The sequence below is a fragment of the Rhamphochromis longiceps genome, linkage group LG10 (assembly GCF_057381845.1).
Source record: "Rhamphochromis longiceps isolate RC_006_pf linkage group LG10, R_longiceps_female_GT1.1, whole genome shotgun sequence".
NCBI lineage: Eukaryota > Metazoa > Chordata > Actinopteri > Cichliformes > Cichlidae > Rhamphochromis > Rhamphochromis longiceps.
The window spans coordinates 23515415-23534620 of NC_140566.1; the positions used below are offsets into that span (position 1 = coordinate 23515415).

The 19206-nt window shown below is 41.3% G+C and overlaps 1 protein-coding gene across 2 annotated transcripts; it reads left to right on the forward strand.

Annotated features, from left to right (window-relative positions):
• The first annotated feature begins 4593 nt into the window (after positions 1-4593).
• LOC146660951 (uncharacterized) lies at positions 4594-19204 on the forward strand. 2 transcript variants are annotated; one of them, XR_014913566.1, is made up of 3 exons: positions 4594-4711; positions 6648-6720; positions 11076-19204. XR_014913566.1 is itself a non-coding variant. In XM_085421029.1 (3 exons), exons 1-3 carry the CDS (start codon positions 4842-4844, stop codon positions 11220-11222), a joined length of 309 nt encoding a protein of 102 aa, XP_085277155.1. In that variant the 5' UTR covers positions 4790-4841; the 3' UTR covers positions 11223-19204. The 2 variants fall into 2 exon arrangements, 1 of the variants encoding a protein (XP_085277155.1); XM_085421029.1 differs by lacking the exon at positions 4594-4711 and adding an exon at positions 4790-4900 and having other exon boundaries at positions 6618-6720.
• Positions 19205-19206: the final 2 nt, after the last annotated feature.

Genomic DNA, 19206 nt, shown 5'->3' on the forward strand with positions numbered 1-19206 from the left:
TAGTTTACCGCAGCTGTTCCGTCGTGTTTCTGTCTACCGTAAAACACTTCCGTTGGGTTTTATGTGCTTTTTTCTACTTGCTGGTGTTTTCTTAAGTTGCAGTGCATTTGACCTCTCAGGGCCACCGTACTTTAGTATTGACACAATCTGTTTTCCATTTTAGTTAACAGGTTGGAAAAGTTTAATGAAGAAACGCATTGTTCTATTCCTAGTATCTGAAGCAGTAATTACAACATAGCAGACACTATATGAGGTCATGTCATGTTACCGTTGGGGAAAACTGCTTTGCTGACAACAGCCTGACTCACAGCCTGAACCTTTACTTGTTTTCTGACATAGGCCATTTTGTCTGCAAAGACATTTTGGAAATCGACTCCTTCTGTAGATGCTGAGAATTAGATATATGCAATCAGGAATCCAGTCCGCGGTTCACACTCAGCAGGGTCGACATGCAGCTTTTTACTGCCAACATTTATGTACAGGTTAGTCTGAATGGCCTCCCGTCATTAAAGACAAAACAAGCACAGTCTAGATTTTATAGCAGGGCCACTCAAATCAGCAATCAACAGGAAGCTGTAGCTCTCCACAAACTGCTCTAGAAATCCCAAGGATAATTCAAGAGAATAATTACACACTCCCAGAGCTGTGTTTGAAGCCATATAATGCAATGATTTGACCACATCGAACTGAAGATGAAATCGTCAAAACCATTTATTATCACGTGAATACATTAATGCTTCTGAAGTCCTGAAAAGGTCTTCTTCTCCTCCTTAGACATCAACAGACGTTAGTTGCAACTGACAAGTGTTCACTGTGCGTTGTCAGTATCATTGCTCTCAATCAACCCTGGTTTATCCGGGGACTTTATCCCCCAGCAGCATCGGATCTCTCTGTTTACCCATCCCATAATAACGCTCATTCAGCTGAGGACATCTTGATTAGGTCTGCTGAACGTCTGGTTCTCATTTAGCATGGAGGATGGGACGGAGAAAGAGAAGGAGGGTTAGTGAGCGAGAGGACACACAAAGTGAGGTGAATAAAAAAAAGAGAGGGCACTGTCTGGTTTAACAAACAGAAAGGAGACTGTCTTGTGTTAAGATTGTTAAAGTTTGATAAAGCTGGTGTGAGCTTGATTTTATGCAATTGACATGAGGCCAGAAATACACAGGGAATTCTTGTCTTCCAAATTACTGGTGAGTCTGGGAGATATGGTACAGAATATGTAGGCTATCGATTGCATTTATTAGATTACAAAAAAAGAAGCCTGACCCAGTTTGTTATCCTATTATGTAGCAAACTCTTGCTGATAATCTGGAAAGGTTGACACAGTACTTTCAGCAAACATCTGATAAATTCTGGTGTATTTGGGTTCACTTTGGGATATCCTTGAAAGACCTGCATGTCATCACTTCCTGTTATATCACTAAGCAAACTGGGCAGCTGGTGCACAGTATATGGCTACATATCAGATATTAGACTTACGGTTATTTTGCAGGATACCAGGGTGTGTGATTTTTTGGAAAATAACAGTAAGTATACTTCACCTACACTGAAATCTGTCAGGTAGTTTTAAAGGAAATTTAAAGCATGTTTCATGATTTTATCACAACACGTGTCTAGTAAATTCGACACTACAGCCAAGACACGACTTACCTCAGCGTTACAAAAAACAGGACCCAACACCATGTCGTATCTGTTTTTTCTTCATATTTAAATGTGAAAAGTGATGTCGTTGGTGTTGAGAGTTAATTTTCTTTCAGTTCACAACATTTTTTATTTTGTCAGCCACTATAACAAAAAAAGTGAGTCAAATTATGACTGAAACTAAATTTAAAAAATAAAGGAAGAGCAAAATATTTGTTAGCAAAAACTAAACCATACAGCTAGATGGGTAAACAAATGAGCAAATTACTGTTTTATACAGTTTCAGTTATTGTACTACCCCTAGTTAGCATCTACGTCCTGATAACCCTACGTCGCTAGCTAAAAAAGTGTAATCTCTGACTGGTTGGTATGAGGTTCCTGGCGTTGTTAGCTGAAATTGGTTGCAAGGATGTGCTAGTTTTGGCCACTAGCAGATTGTCTGTGGTTTGTGGTGAGGACAGAATTGTCTGCAAACACTTGCCAACTACTCACCAAGCAGTAGTGAAACTGTAAAAAGTGCAAAGCAAAACAGAAAAGGATACTATTCATCTTGAAATTAAAATCTATTAGTTGCAGCGGTAAGGCCTAATTTTTACTTTAAAAGTAGGCATTCTTTGTTTCTGGTTTCCATCTCAGTTTCACATTCGGGAGGTATTTGGCGTATATCGCCATCCTAGTATTATTAAACAAGGGCAGGTTTGCTCTGGGTAAGAAGCTAAGAACATTGCATGCAACATGTCTGTGAATCCTAAGGTACCTGCTGACTCAAGAATATCCAGGTTTGTAGCCAAAGTGTGACCATAAATCACCCCAAACAAAGTTATTAGAGGGACTAGAAACCAACATTTGTACCCCATAAACCATAGACATGTAAGCAGTGTTGGGGAGTAACAGAATACACGTACTGTCGTTATGTATTTAAAATACAAAATATGAGTAACTATATTCCGTTACAGTTACCATTACCGTATTTAGAATACAGTTACTTTTTTGAAATAAAGGGTCTTTTCCTGTTTTATATGTTAAGCTGTCCCCTCTCTATTTTTGGTAACAAAACACGCATTAAGAGGCTCTAATGCACGTGTCTTAATCTCGCGGCCAATGTCAGCCCTACTTGCTACTACTTTTATATGATCTAACCAGGATGGGTTGCTTCTCTTTATGGGAAAGAATAGCTGCCTGTGCAAATACTAATCCTGTCTGAACAGGACTGAGAGAGTGCAAGAGAGAAAGGTTCTGTAACACTCCAGAGCATATCAACATTAATCAAGGGAATACTTTAAATATATCTCGTGCTTAACCATATAAGTGCAATTCAGCTTCATAGGAAAGGTAATAGATATGAAAATGTGTTACACAAACACAGTGAATCCAGTCATGGTGTTGCATCAGAAAATGCTGGTGTCACATTCACTTGTCCTGCTGTTTCCTCTCGACCTCAGCAAAACACACACGCTCACAAACCCTCCCACTCTGAAAACCAAACACATACAAATACATACTGTCGCGCACATATTCAACTGTTAAACCAGATGGAAACACACGGGGTAACATATATACACTCTTATAGCATGTGAGTGTTTATCCAAATGTGGAACGCACACATACCTGGAGCATGTTTATATGAAAGTATAGAGTTCGTGTAATAGATAAGGGATAGTAGAGTCAACAGTACTGTAGATAACCTGCTGATAGAGTGTTCCCTGGCTTCCGCTGCCCTTTGTTTACCTAATGGTCAAGTGGCTCTATGTGTGTGTGTGTGTGTGTGTGTGTGTGTGTGTGTGTGTGTGTGTGTGTGTGTGTGTGTGTGTGTGTGTGCGTTATGTGTTATGTGGGTGGATTCCAGCTTTCATTGTGCCACAAACAGACCATATATTTTTTTAAGTTAATGTTTTTCCATTAATATACTATAGGAGAAAACACTTTCTTTTGTAAATTACATTGACATATGACTGATTTATTTTGCCAAATGCAAATATCCTATCCAAGATTAATATCCTAGCTGACTATTTAGCAGCAGTAAGAAGTGCAGCAAAGTTTTGCATTGCATGTTAGTGTTACGGATGTGGTGGACGAGCAGGAGCTCATGCCTCACCTAATCTGACTGTGTGAAAACAGGAACAGCTTGAGCAGAGAGAGACAGAGTTGGAAAGACAGGCAGTTGTCATTTTTTCCCCTTTACAGTCTCCCATTGAACAAACAGCAGAGGAGGCATGCATCAGCAGAGGAAATTGGGAATGTGAAACATGCCAGATTAGAGAAGAAATCTGAGGGCCTGCAGACAAGCTCAATGGTTTCAACCATGGGAAAAAAACACGCACTCAGGCACAAACCCATACACACAAAACTCACACATGTGCACACGCACGCACGCACGCACGCACACACGCACACACACACACACACACACACACACACACACACACATACACACACACATAACCGCAAAACCCATTCAGATTTTGAGCCACCTGCTGCATTCCTGAGCCAATAAGTCAGCTACTTAAGGAGCCAGCTTATAACCATCCCAGTCAGTCAAAGAGTCACGCATTAAACTAACTATCCATTCCCTCAGTTAACCAGCAAGACAACAGCTCATATTTACTCATTTAATAATCTGCAAACAAGTATTCACAAGAAGCTTGAAGCAAAGTTTAAAAAAAAAAAACTACAGAGCAACACAAACAACTTGGTTGCTGCCTGATTGTTTGATTTACAGGATACACAGAACTTCATTAGGTTTGATCAGACCCTCCCTGTGTTCGGTTAGTGTAGTTATAATACTGCAGATGTGAACTGAGCATTGGTCAGTTTGTTAGGTGGCCAGCCAGCCACCCACACATCCAGCAAGTCAGCCAGCGAGCCAGCCTGCCAGGCCAAGAGCAGAGGAAGCAGTCATTATCGAGGAAGCTAGGGCGTCTTAAAGCCATTATAAGCCCCTCAGAGAGAGCCAGTCAGAGGCAACACAGCTGACTGGAGTGCTTCAAAGCAGGAAGGAGCCCAGCCACCATCACTACCACCACCTCCAGCTGTCTGCATGTTCAATGGGAAGTGAGGAGTTTATAGGGTAAGATGGGGTTATAGGGCAGGGAGGATGACAAAAGATACAAAATACTTAGTAGCAGCTAAATCTGATTAAAAACAGAGTTTTGAGAATAAGCATTTCAGATGTGCAGGTGGTGTGAACTGAGTTAAACATGCACTGGTGTCGTAAAGGAAAACTGCAAAACAAAAAGTCGGGCGGATATAAAACGAGGTGAGGTTCAATTTTCAGTCACAAGAGATTGCCTCCTTTTAATTTGGTTCATGTTAGTTAAGTTTCAGTGGTTTTGGTTTGTGCACGCTTAGCTTCTGTTGCTTTTGCTGCAGTGAGTCCCCCTGAGAAACACTTAGTATTTAGAAAAGCAAGTAAAATTTTGGGGTCAGGTTTACACCGATGATTGTAACAAAGTGGTTTCAGACCAAATTATTCTACAGAAACTGTTTTGTTTGTTTGCTAGTTTGCTTTGTGGGAACAGTGTTCTTTGATCGGAAATAGACACTGTCAGCCATGACATACCTATACCTAAATAATCTAAAAGTACTCTCCACTTAAAAACATTTAATTCCTGAAGAATCAGGTCTTATCCCTCTATTTTTAATCAGTTTATACCCAGAGGATAGCTACCAGCTTTATGCACTCATATATGTACAGCTAAGCCCTCAGGCACACAAGCCTAGAAACCAGTTGGCAACCCACTGGCAACTGCCACTCGCAAGGGAAAAATGTGTTTTCTCCAACCAGCTGGTGTAAGGTTGCTGCCTGTTGCTGGTTGAAATCAGTCGCACATACATTCTCCATCAAGAACCTCCTTGTGATCACCCATTGTTTGTATAAAAGATGCCAAGCTTTTTCGAAAACACATGCTAACTGCAACCAAGAAATAGTAAAACTTGAAAAAATACATACTGGAAATGGAGACCTTCTGCCTTCAAAGCGCCGGTACCTTACTGCTGACACCAACTGATTTAAAAAATTGAACTTTTAATTTGAAGGCACATGATCTCCGTTTCTGGTTTGCGCTGCTCTCTTCACAGTTTCGCTAACACTTAACAAATAGCGAGTGTGCAGAGGATTCAGTGTTATCCATACAAACTACAGGCAACTACAGCAATAGCAAGGAGTTTTTATAGTGCAGCACCATATACCACTTTGCAACCATTTCAACCAGCAACAGCAAGCAGCTTCCCATGAGTACTTGCCAACTGGTTGCAGAATACCTATTTTTCCCTAGTGACTGGTGGTTACCAGGGGCTTGCTGACTTTGTCTCTAGCCTTGCTCTCTAGCCAATCAACTTCACAGCCACTGCCAGTAGCCACTCATAACATCCCATCCACTCGTTATTCCCTGGCCTGTTGCTTTTTTGTTTGTTCGTTTGTTTGGCAATGGGATCCTGTAAACCCTTATCTGTGTACTGTAGAAGTAAAAGCTCAACTAGGAGCAAGCTATAGCTAATTAAATAGCTAATCGCTAAATTAGCAACGCTAATACTAACAGCAAAAAGGGTTGACTCAATCTCTGAAGGCAGGGTTGTTGTTGTGGGATAAGCAGAAGGAGAAGATGTGATGGGGATGAGTTAGAAGTTTAGAAAGTTGGCAGTTACAGATGGAGAAGTTTAGAAATTGTTTTCTATCTTCACCACCATACCTTCTACAAGATTTGAAAGGTACTTCTGTCGTATTATAAAATACATGAAAATTTCAAAATACCTTTGGGTATTTTTTAAAGAAATAAAAGAGAGGCTTACATTAAACCTCTTAAGTGCACTTAACTTTCCTGTTGTGTCTTTTTTTCCTTCCAAATAATCTAATAAGAATCTATCTCCTCTGTCTTTGTTTTGTTGCTTGTCTGATTAATCCATCTGTCCTTCTCACCCTCCTCCCATCTCCCCCTTACGTTTCCTGCATCACCCCTTCCTTTACACTTTACCAGCCGCTTCTCACCACCTCCTCTTCTCTCCAGCACCTGTAACCCCTGCGGAGGGGAAGTTCCGGAGAAGAGGAAACCCCCGGGGCAACCAGGCACCTCACAAATGGTTAGCAAATTACACCTTCATTACCTCTATTCTCCTCTTCCTCGCTTCCTCTGGTCATTGCTTCACAATGACTTGCTGTTCCTGTGACCCTTCACATCTGTCAGCAGCTGACCTGTCAGCTCATAAAAGTAGCACCTACTTAGGAAAAGTAAGGAAATAAACGTTACTATTTTTCATATAAACTGAAGCAAAATGGTAGGTGAAACATGCTCGTCTCTACTGTTAATACTACAAAATGTTAATGGAGTACACCTTTTTTCCCCAGGGGACAACATATTTTTTTGGTTTTAGTAGCTAAATTGTGGTACAATTACGTACACAGGTGCAAAGCCGTAAAAACACCAGGAGAAGTTGCTGCTTGGGGTCAATCACAATGAGATCTCGTCAGTTTATGTTATTAAAAACAGAAATGCATCTTTAAAACCATATCAGACACGTGAAATTCAATTTTTTTTTTGGACCATGTTTGATGTAGTTTCCTTTTAATCATTAAATGCAAAAAAATTTAATGAAAGCAGAATAATCTTTCCATCCATCTGATACAAAGGATTAAAGCTGAAATTGCTTTCATGTTGAAACTTATTTAGTTTTGTTTTTTAACGGCACAGCATCATGCCCAGTAATAAATACCGCACTCAGGGACACAAAGCTAATTCTGTTGAGTATTCTTACAGACGTTTTAAGTAATAAATCACAGTCGTTAATAAGTCAGGTTTGGTGACTATTTCAACAACAGTCTACAAATACAGAGATGAGCTCATAAAAAAACAAAGATTATCTTTAAGTGCTTTGTTTTGGTTCACTCTTAGTCACACCAGCTCCATTCCCAGCAAGATCTTCACACGTTGTGTCTCTTGGACTGGAAAGTGAATTTGTCAAAACTTCTCAGGAGGTAAAATAATAAAAACCGTCTGATAGAAAGCTCAAGGGAACTATAAAGTGGAGCACTAATCATGAATGAATTACTTCCTCATGATTTATGACACGAGATCATCCTGAGAAGTGTGTTTTTTATTTAGATGTTGCTTTTCAAATGGAGTTTCTAAATCATTGCACAAGTTATGAAGACAGACCCGGTGTGATGTAATCTTCTGCATAGCTGGGGGATTTTTAAAATAACAGCAAGCGTATATTGGTAAATCGCTGTGTTGAGGTTTAGTTCCTGGATTTGTGTCCTTGAGCAGCTGACTAAAATATCAGGTTAGCAAAACGTGTGTATGTATGTGTGTTCACTGATCAGATTTGCGTAGTTTGCGTCATCTTTGCCATGAGCACACTTGAAATAAATACAGGTCTGAGCTGTTCCTAACAGGTCTCTTAAAAGGAGTTAAATCAAACTGGGGCTGCATGTAGGTGTTACCCATTACTGTGCAGGCAATATGATCACTTTAGAGGAACCTTGCATAATTTAAATCACTTTCCAGGTGTTTTATTTTGAAAAATGTATGTCCTGTTTTTTTCACGGAGCTCTTCCTCTGACAATAAAATAAGCTTTTGGCTGCAAAATCATCTCAAAGGGGTTATTTCTTTTATCTGTCTGCTTCTTTATCCATACTTGTCATCATTTGGGTTTCTCATCTCTTTGTGTCCTGCTGATTTTAAGGAAGAAGGTTTAAATTTTTAACTTTTCTATTTTTTCCATTACTCTATGACTGAATGGCTACATGACATGCTGTTTATGTTCTGCAAACAAACTAATGAGATCCGCATTTCTCAGAGATTTTGGTCCATATTGACACGATAGCGTCATGCAGTTCTTGCAGATTTGTCAGCTGCACACTCATGAGCATGTCAGTTTTGACCAATCTGGTTAAAGCGAGACCACTGCACAGCTCAATAGCTGAGCTTGATGCACAAAATGACAATGAGTAACCCACCAAACGTCATTATGAAGACGATGTTGTGTCCCTTTTCTGACAGCAAAAAACATTTCACGATTAAGAGGTGGATGACTTTTTCCACCTCAACAGCAGTCCAGGGAAACCTTTTCTTTCAAGCTGGATGTTATTGGACGAGAGAGGCATACAACATCTATAGAATTACCGGATACGTGTTTTTTGTGGTGGTGGTGGTGGCGATGATTTTTTTTTAGATATAAAAATCAAGGTTATCTGTTAGATTCATAGGATAAGACGTAGGGTTAAAAAGAATACGGTGAGTTTTCGTGAAGGACATTCATCAGATGGCAGATTATCTTTAACAGCCGTACCACATCAAACTGCAGAGATTGCTGGAAAGTATGTGGTATTCCGTAAAGTCTTGTGTATATTTTATGTAGTGAGTAAACAAGGGGGGATTTGGGGCACAGCCAAAGCCAGTTAAACAGCAAACTGCGCCAGCAGTGGTTGCTACTAGCAACAAATCATTGAACTGAAACTAACTGCTGGTGGTAAAACAGTGGCTGAAAACTAGCCACGCCTACCACCTGAACAAAAAAAACCAGCAGCATCTCCTGGACAGTTTGCTGCTGCTGCGACATGTTCAGGTATGGGAAACTTATGTGATTAACACAGTTTGAGCATGCTGTGTTTTCCACATCAGCTCATTCCCATTCTTTATTAAAGCTGAATGTGGTTCACACTGAGAAAAATATTTATATATCACTGCAGACGTGGTTTTATGTTTGCACAGGTGAGCAAATGTATTCATTCTTGAAGCCTTATGCACCACAAATGTATTTAACCATGAATTCATACCAAAATTAATGTTTAGTTTCCCGACTGGAAAAAGTTCAGTGGGTTGTGACAAGTTTTGGCTGCACAGTATGCATTTATGAAACGCTGACCCACCATCAGAGCCAATGCATTTGTGAGGTACGGATCGCCTTCGTTACCTGTGTCAAAGCAGAATGAGATGTGCAGTTCTTATAAAAATGTGCAAATTGACAAAAGTGAAAATGCAGTATTGAAGAAGCTGTGGATCCAGCTGAGAGGCAGAGGGAGAGCCCACAGCAGTCCAGAAGTTCTACAGTCCTACTGCAGTGGAGTGACAATGAGAAAAGTGAGAGTATGAGTCATACACAAACCCCTCCCTCTCTCCTTCACCCCCCCTCCCGGCCCATCCTACCCCCACCCCTGCCCATGTAGCCGGGTTACGTCGATCCTGACTCATTCATTCACAGCCGAGTCTCAAGCCTGCCTTTGTTATACAGATGAAATTGTGCTACTTAAGAGACCATCCCAGCTCTCATTATAGTGCTGTGACATACTTTATCGCACTGGCTGCTGGAGCCCCATTCATAAAAATGCTCCAGTCTCTGAGTATGTGCCGAGGAAGGCTCATGCACACACACACACGCGCGCGCCCATGCACACATCTTCAATCCCACATTTGGATGCCTTGTACATCTGAATGAGTTGAGAATGATTGTTAGGGTTTGGCGTTTAATCCCTGCTGGGGCCACCCACACTCAGAGTGTGCAGCCATAGTTCTGTAACAGATTTGGGATGATGTCCTTTGAGGGTGCTCCATCTGTCTGCTATCATAGGTGGCTCTCAATTTATGAAGTTTCACCTCTAACTGGTTACATTCCCTTTATTTTTTATTTTTTGTCTCTCCTCCTCTTCCTCCTCACTCAGTGAAACAGCATCTACCTACATGTGGTTAGCTCATCTCCTTTTCTTCCTCTCCTTCTCTCTCTGGTTAGCTCATCTCATCTCTAGGCAGTCAGCGTTGCAGGCAGCTAATTATAGGCCACACTGTGGAGCGCAGGGCCGGATGTGACAGCATGCTGTGTATGTGTCTATACGTGTGCGCACTGTATGTCTCCTTATCTGTGTTAAATGCAGACATATATGTCGCTGCTGCTCTCTGTATGTCTTTCTGCATACGTGTGGAAGTTTTTCATGTGTTGTGTTGTTCTTGAACGTTTCACTTTATGAGGAACTGCTGGCGTTTTTGACACTCAAAGTGGATATTTTGCTGGTCCTCACTTCTGAAGGTTTGGGAATGTATTGTTGGCGGTACTCACATGAATAATAATACAAAAGTGTGTGTCTGTGTGTGTGCAAGTGTGTGGACGAGCCACCAGCAGGATATCCAATCCCCGCCTCTCCCACACTGTACTGCAGCTCTGACTCATACAAGGTGGAGGCTGAGACAGCCAGGGTCTGATGGCTGGCAATGAGCATGTGCACACACACAGGCACACATACATGCGTACAAACTCCTACATATGTAGCCTATATGGCAAAGTAAGCAGGTATGGATTTATAATCCCTTCTTTTGGGGGAAGGCTTTAGTCATGTGCAAGGGAACAGACTGTATTTTACTGAAATGTAGTCTCAAAATTTTTAGCATTTGTGTGTAGCTGATTTAGCTTCTTATAAGATTTTTCTGTTTGTCTGCATTTGTAGGAAATTACAGAAGACAAAGACCTGCTGTTTACAATGTTGCCCCCAGAGGCTACAGCTGGTTTTACACTTTACACGTACGCGTCCACGACAAACATCCATGGACCCAGGCAGTCGGGTCTCCAGCAGTTTGAGCTTCAAGTCCATTAAAAGTAAGTATTTTATTAGATAAACTGTTTCATCTGGGAAAATTTGGTGCAGCTACTTTTATCCAACATTAAACTGATTTTTTGGGATCTGTTTATGGTAGCAGTGGATTTACTATTAAAGTAATCTGATTCTGGTGATTTAGCTCACTGTGTTCCTCACATCTGAACTGTCAGCAGATTACCATGTGGTAAGTTATCACTTTTTTTTTTTTTAACTTTTTCCTCTTGATAGGGCTAGGTGACATGTGGAAGTTGTCACAGTGTAAAGTTCGATAACAAATACAGGTTTTTAGCCTTCAGCTGTGAAAGGGCGATGGGGTACTGTGGACACCCAAGTTTGTGAATATGATAACTCGAGAATGAGGCATTGTAGGATTTTCAAAATAATACCATAGGTGCATGTACAAAAAACCTTGGACGACGATCTCAGTGGCCTCGGCCTCGAGGTCAGAGGTCAAGTTTTCAATAATCTTGTGAATGCATAACTCAAGAATGAGGTGACGTAGGATTTTGAAACTGATACCATAGGTGCATCTACTTAAAATCTTGGACAAGCTCTAATCCCAGCGACCTCAAAGGTCAAGAAGTCACCTAAGAGTTTCACATTTATAGAGGTAGCATTGTTTCTAATCTTTATCTAGAACTGCTACATACACTTTAAATTGTGTGATGCATTGCTGTGTGTACAAATTCTGATTCACTGGTGCACTTTAGAAAAGCCGGCAGATATAAGAAGTTTCCAAGTCAGACAGAGTTCTCAGAAAACATACATGTATTTCTCAGTGAATTGAGCTGCATCCATTTGTGTCTTACGCACATAGGGTACGGCTAGACAGACAATAGTGACGGCTTCGCACGTAAAGGATGAGATCAGCAGTCGATATGTATCAGACGCCATGGGAACTCTCTCTCCTCCCTCTCTTCCTTATCACTCTTTCTTTCCTCTTCTCCTGCTCTGGTCTGCCTCACAGCTTCCTGTGTCACCCCTCCCCCCACCTCGTTAAAAGGAGAGCGAGAGAGAGACCTGTTCATTCATGCATTCAGTCAGTCAGCTGAGCAAGGAGTGAGGGAGGAGAGAAAGAGAGAGAGAGAAAATGAGAGCGGGGATAGAGGAGGAGAGGCGAGGAAGGCTTCCTCCCAGCGATGAATAGGTCACCTGTATTACATCACTGATGGGGGATGGAGCAGTGGAAAAGAAAAAAACTAAAGGTAGGACAAAAAAAGACCAGACCCCTCCTTTCCTGCTCTCTTTTCCTCATCCTCTTCATCTCTGTCTCCTCCTCCCTCTGCCCTTCTCTCTCTCGCTCTCTCGCTCTCTCTCTCCCTCGCCATCCCCAACCCCCTTCCCCCCCATCCTGACAGTATGAGTCACAGACAGACTAGTTCCCTTGATGCACTGCGGAAACGTAATATGACGTAGCCTCCACCTCTCCCTATCTCGCCACACACATCCCTCCATCGCTCTCATTCATTCGTCCGCCGCTCCCTCCCATTCATCCATCCTACCGTCAGAGCACAGCAAGCCTCCATTCACAAAAAGCCCTGCAAGCCGAGGAAGAGACGGCAGGTGGACTTACGACGCCAGGACACACAAACTGTCATGCAGTACGATGACATACATTTCATTAAAACACTGTAACAGTAGCAGATTTTTTTTTTTAATTGAATAGTATAGATTCATATCACGTGATTCAGGGCATCTATTTGAAATTCATCGCCACAGAGAGCAGGCAAGAAAAAAAAAAAGTCTTGCCAGATGTAATGACTGTTTTTAGCTCAGATGTGAGCTCGTTTCACAATTACTTTTTAGAGCATGTTGTGGAAGATTTACTGTTGCCATGGTTACAGAATGTGCTGTCAAATATGAGTGAGACTGCCAAGAGCAGTGATTTGTTACAGTAATTAGGCTGTTGTCAGAAAGTGTGTTTGAGGTGTCCCATTGTGAAGGAAAAAAATTGACTTGCAGCGTAAAACTGTGGCTGAGGAGAGAAATTAGATGCTGTGTTAAGCACATTCTCCAGTTCAGCAACTACAATTTAAAAAATGGGAATAAAATATAACAGAAACTATATGGCACCTCACATCTTAAGGATAGATGTAGCAATCTACCGCCTTGTCGAGCATCCATATGTAGTTTGAGACGACAGGCGGAGCAGATACATACAGTAGTTTGAAGACAAAGAAGTCAGGTGACTTCACGCTCTCGTCTCTGACGTCACTGAATCGCTTCGTCTCTGCGGGTCTGATTTGGCCGCGTGTTATTAACCCACGGCATTCACAGGCACGACACAACGCAGACAACACAGCGAGTTCGCCCTTTGTGACGGAAAATTTAGAAACATCTGGAGAACGTAAGCTGTCAGCAGTCTGTGGAAGAAACCAGGGTCGGTTATTCCACCAGAGGAGGAGATGTGATGACAATACATTATTGTTAACAACTGAAAGAAATCTGAATATGATACTTTTATGGACAAATGGCTGAGATTGGGTGGGTTAGACACATAGACAGCACTTTTTTAGTGTACTGGCCTTTTTTATATACAGGCACATTGTATTCATTACTGATTGAGTGACAGGAGAACAATGGTGCATTTCCTGTAAAACGTATAACCAATCAATATATAAGAGTCACAGTCACAGCAGCCATGAAAAATGCCTAGGTAGTGTTGAAACATGAGCTTCATTTTACCACTGTACTCATATCAATGTGGAAAAGAGGCAACATATTCTGGCTCCCACCTAAGATAACTTAAATGATAAAGAATTCTCAGTTAAGAGACTACTCTTAATCTTAATGTGTACTTTTAACCCAGAGAGACATTTCTCCAAAACTGAACAAGCTTTCAAACAAGCTGATGATTACTTGAGGGGGGGGAGTGGCATTTCAAGCGCGTTCGCATGGGCGTCCGAAGCAGAGCATATTTCCCCGAACATAATCAGAGGGTCATTTTATTCCATTACAGTATAAATGTTAAAATGGATGACGTCACTCAAGCAACAAACATGAGGAGTCAGCCGTCAAGAGACGAACGCTTCAGCGACTTTAGGAGGATTTTATGAATGAACGGGTAACATTTGGGTCTATCCTGCTGGCTGGCTGAGGAGCCGAGCGGAGAAAATCTCGACGTACAGTATGATTCACCACAACAAAGTGTTTGGGAGGGGGTGATGATGTCATCGGTGGCGGTGGTGGGGAGTCATCTGTGAGTCAGAGAGGAAAAAGAAGAGGAGGAGATGGAGGAGGAAGAGGATAAGGAAGAGAGGTGAGTAAAAAAAAAAAAACACATGGAGAGGTGGGGTACCTGCTGTGCGTGACCCATGGTAACAAGCGATGCTGGCCTGTGGATGACTCACCTCAGCTTTATCAACCTTGCACGCTCACATCACGCAGGGATGCTCACGCCATCCGCCATGATACACATGGACGGAATAATAAATCATACACACTATCATAGCCTCCTTTGATGCATTCAAAGCATCCCCGTTTAACATAAATGCACCTCCCTCACACACACACACGCCACATAAAGTGCAGGGAGAGGAGGGGAGGGTCAGGATGACTCACACTTCAATGATAACACTCCTCCCCCCATGGCCCAGTCGCTCTCTCTCTCTCACACACACACACAGACATGAGGAAGACGAAGAAGAGGAAGAAGAAGGACATATCATTTGGATGCAACCCACATCCTCCCCACATCCTGGGAACCTCCCATCTGAAACTCAGACTGACAGCAGGAGGCTCCGGCTGAGTGCAGTTTGTCTAAGGTGATGGGGAATCTCTGGCAGGATATTGTGGCTTTAAATAAATGAGGATGTTAAAAGTTTGTAGCAGCGTGTCAGTTTGTTGTGATCAAATCAATGCAGGAGCCATCAACTTATCTTAATCGTGTTTTCTCCTGGTGTCTCGTCTGCTAAAGATAATATATCAAATTTACCCATTCCAGTTAACAGAAGAGAGCATATTTGTCCAGGTAGTGTAAAGCTGTTGGGCCTATCAGTGAGCTTTTCGTTGGCCTTCCAACCTCTAAGTGCACATCAGCGTTTGTATTTTTGTCTGCACTAAGTTAAATCTGCCTACTGTTTACCACTGCATTGTGTCATGCTGTTTTGCTGTGGACTGTGTGTGATTTATCGGTTTTGGTTTTATTTGTTTGCTATTTTGTTTTGTTTTTTTCATTCTGTGCCCACACTGCAAATGAATTTGCATTTGCGGCAATGTAATGAATCAGTCGGTTAATTAATTTATCCAATTTGTGCGGAAAAGCAATTCCATATGACCCAGGGGTACAATTTCCTCCCATGTTTTTGACAGTAACACAAATGTTCTCATTATTCATTGATTGTATCATTTAAACTGGTGTTTCCGATTTTAGTGGGGGAATTTATTATTTTACCTTTATGTGGTAGTAATAGATTTGCACTTTGGCAACAGCTGTTGCAGTTTTAGTAGAGTGGTTGAAAGTGCCCTGCTCTAGGGCCCAAAGGTAGGATGAGAGTAAAAAAAAACCTAAAACTTTAATGTCTTCAACTTTATTTTGGTATAATAAAGGAAAACTGTAGGAAGCATTGGGCTGGCTTTGTCCAAGGTGTTATACACTCACCAGCCACTTTTTTAAGTACGCCTGTTCAACTGCTTTTTAATGCAAACGCCTAATCGGCCAATCACATGACTGGAGCTCAGTGCACTTGTAGATCATGTAGACCTGGTCAAGACAACTGAAGGATTCACAGAGTCCAAAAAAGAGAAAGTATCCTATAAGCACCAGGTCCCAAAACAAAAATGGTTTGTTGATGCCACAGGTGAGGGTAGAACGACCAATCTTTGCAACCAGTGTTGACCAAAATCTCTGAGGAATGCTTCCGGCACCTTGTTGAATCTATAGGATGAAGAATTAAGGCCATTTAGAAAGAAAAACACGGTTCTACCTACTACTAGTAAAGTGTCCAGTTAGTGTAAATTGATTTGTTCAAGCTCCTCATCATGTAAATGAAAACTTTCTTTTTTAAAAAGAAGAAAAAAATCAACCTTACAGAAACCAGATAAGTAAAGCATGTCCTTTTGGAAAGATGGCTCACTCCCACACACTCTCTGTAAATCATAAAGACTCCTCTTATCTTTTGATAGCTAAAACATGCAAGCAGCACAGCCACTTGGCTAGCACACATAATTCCCATCCATTACTCCAAGAAATACTTCCGTCTCTGTAAATCGACGGCAGCTGACAAGACACAGACAGGTTTTGGCACAATAGAGTTATTTTATGAATGACATCTGGATAACAAGAACACCTGCACTGGGTGACCCTGCTGGAGCAGAGGAGGAATGACATTACAGAGTGTTTTGAGTAGACTGAGTCACAATGTGGACGATAGGGAAGTCTTGCTGTTTGTGTGCTTTTGGGGATTTGCAGCTAAAACACTGTCAACAGTTAAACTATCTGCACCTGGCAAAGGGAAGTTTGTTTATCCAAGGTCATTTGGTGACGTGGGGATTCAGCGGACCAGTGCTGAAGGTCTGGTTTATGACCTTTGCCCTTTTGTCCACCCCTCCCCCCTTCCTTTTTTCCTCCTTAGAAAGAAACACAATATCTTGAATTACTTAAGTACTATGTTTTGTAAAGCTGATACAGTTTAAAGTTCTCATTTTCAGCACAGAGCCACAGAACGTCTGTATTTTCAGAGCGCCAGCTGTTTCTATTTAACAATGTGTACACTGCAAAAGAAAAAAAAATGACTTCAGGAAATAAGATTTCCAAAAAGAACCAGTGGTGCGTCAAGACAGAGATAAACAGCAGGGTAAATCAGTTTTCAGAGGGAAGATAAACTTTTGCTGAAAAATGTCGACACCATTTAGCAGTAGGTGGTACACTTGTGTCAAATTCAAAACTTGGTGTCATTAAATCTGAAATTGTTTAACAATTACTCCTCAAAAATGGCATGAGGCAAAGTGCCCCCCGAAGGCCGTTAACTAAACTTCCATGTTCTACTCCTGGTGGCATATATTATTTGCATGCTGTAAAATAAAAAATAAAAGAAGATAAAGTGATATTTTCCTTTTGAGAGCTGTGAAAAGGATCTGAATGGAGCCAGTGTTGAGTCAGCTGAGACCCACTGGAGGCCAGTCAATATCCAGCCGTTGGGTGGGGTCGGGTTGGGGGGCGGCCTGAGAGATAATGTGACACTGTGCGACATTTACGGTTTCCAGTAAAAGCCAACGTCTGTTTCAGTTGATGTGACAAGTCTTCCAGGTGGGGTGACCTTCACTTCCTGTTCAGTTGCAAGGGAAAACACTGCTGACATGTATAATTAGCCACCGCCAGTAAATCATCTTGTTTCTTGTGCACACATGTCTCGTATGCTAAATTTAGCACAGCTAAAAGTACACCTCGTGTCAGTAACTAAACTTTGTGGCAAGCACGGTTTTCCTCTCTATGTGGCTGGATAAAAAGGTGTGAACTCCACAATAATGACTGGATTAAAAAAAAGTATCCAATGTAATTTAGTTTCAATATTTGTATCCAATAACAGCACAGACTCGTGTAAAAAAAGACACTGTACAGTTCTGTGAAAACTAATTCCACCCATGACTCAGCAGCTTGTAGAACCACTTTTAGCAGCAACAACTTGAAATAACTGTTTTCTGTCTGACTTTATCAGTTTCTCACATTGTCTGTCAGTGTTATTTGCGGCGTTGGTTCAGTTCATTGAGGTTCTCTCTTAAGGTTAAGGTCTTGACTTTGACTGGGCTATTGCAACGCCTTGATTTTTTCTTTTTCAGTCCTTCTGTTGTAGATTTGTTACTGTGCTTTGGACATTTGTCCTGTTGCATGATTTAGCTGACAGACGGATGGCCTTACATTTGACTAGAAAACTTTGGTATACAAAGGAGTTCATGGTGGACTCAGTGACTGCAAGATGACCAGGCCATGTTGCTCCAAAACAAGCCAAAATCATCACCGCTCCTCCACCATGCTGACATGCTGTGTTTGGCTTTCACAAAATGTGGCATTCATGATCAAATGTCTACACGTTGGTCTTATCAGTCCAAAGCACATTGTTCCAGATGTTTTGTGGTTCACTCTGATACAACTTTGCACCTAAGCTGTGCTGCCATTTTTTGAGAGAAGAGGCTTTCACTGCCAGCCGTTCCAAACAGACTGTGCTTGTTTGGATGTTTTCTTAATTGTACTGTAATGAACTTTTTCATCTCTAACTAAATTACCAGTGTGCACCCAGTGTCACAGTACTAGTAAAACAATGTATTTCTGTCATCCACACACAGGTAAACAGTTTCCAATAAGGAGTGTGATCACATGTGCAGCACATATAGGTAAAACCATTCGAAAATTGAACATAAAAGTGCAATTCACCGGCTTGATAGCGACTATTCAGTAGCAGCCCACTTTAATTATATGAAATATGATATAGCATCCTTTGACTTTGTGGTATTAAACACGGTTCAGCACCACCTAGAGGAGACCATGATTTATTATTGAAGAAAAGAAAGGCTTTCTAGATGTTTACTCTAGTGACAAAGTCTGCAGACTTTGTCACCCACAGGATTAAATGAACTTCTGAATGTAATGTTGCAGTTTCTCATATGATCCTATTTTGTAGGGATTATTGTACAAGACTAATAGATTTTGATGTCGTTTGCATTCTTATAGTATTGCACATGATCGACTGGATGAAAGAAAGCATTTCGCAATAGTAATAACTAATTTTTCGATGATGTTTTTAGAATGTTAAATGGACATTTTCCTTGGATCTGGATGTTACTGATAAATGTTACAAATGGGTGTCTGCTTTTCTTCTGGCTTTTAGAGAATCAATCACAAAAACTACTGTTGTTTTTGAGTCCAGTTTGTGTCTAGTCACTATTTCCTAATTGGTGGATTGCATTCTGCCTTTGTGAGTGGTAGTATATATTACTGTGTGTGACTGTGTGAACATTGTTTTACTGTACCTAACAAAGGTAGCTT

Excerpts from the sequence above, each read along its gene's own strand:
- LOC146660951 (XM_085421029.1), top strand. The coding sequence starts at position 4,842 with ATGCACTGGTGTCGTAAAGGAAAACTGCAAAACAAAAAGTCGGGCGGA. Across the intron at positions 4,901-6,617 it reads TCGGGCGGATATAAAACGAG|CCGCTTCTCACCACCTCCTC; the intron begins GTGAGGTTCAAT and ends ACACTTTACCAG. Across the intron at positions 6,721-11,075 it reads AACCAGGCACCTCACAAATG|GAAATTACAGAAGACAAAGA; the intron begins GTTAGCAAATTA and ends CTGCATTTGTAG.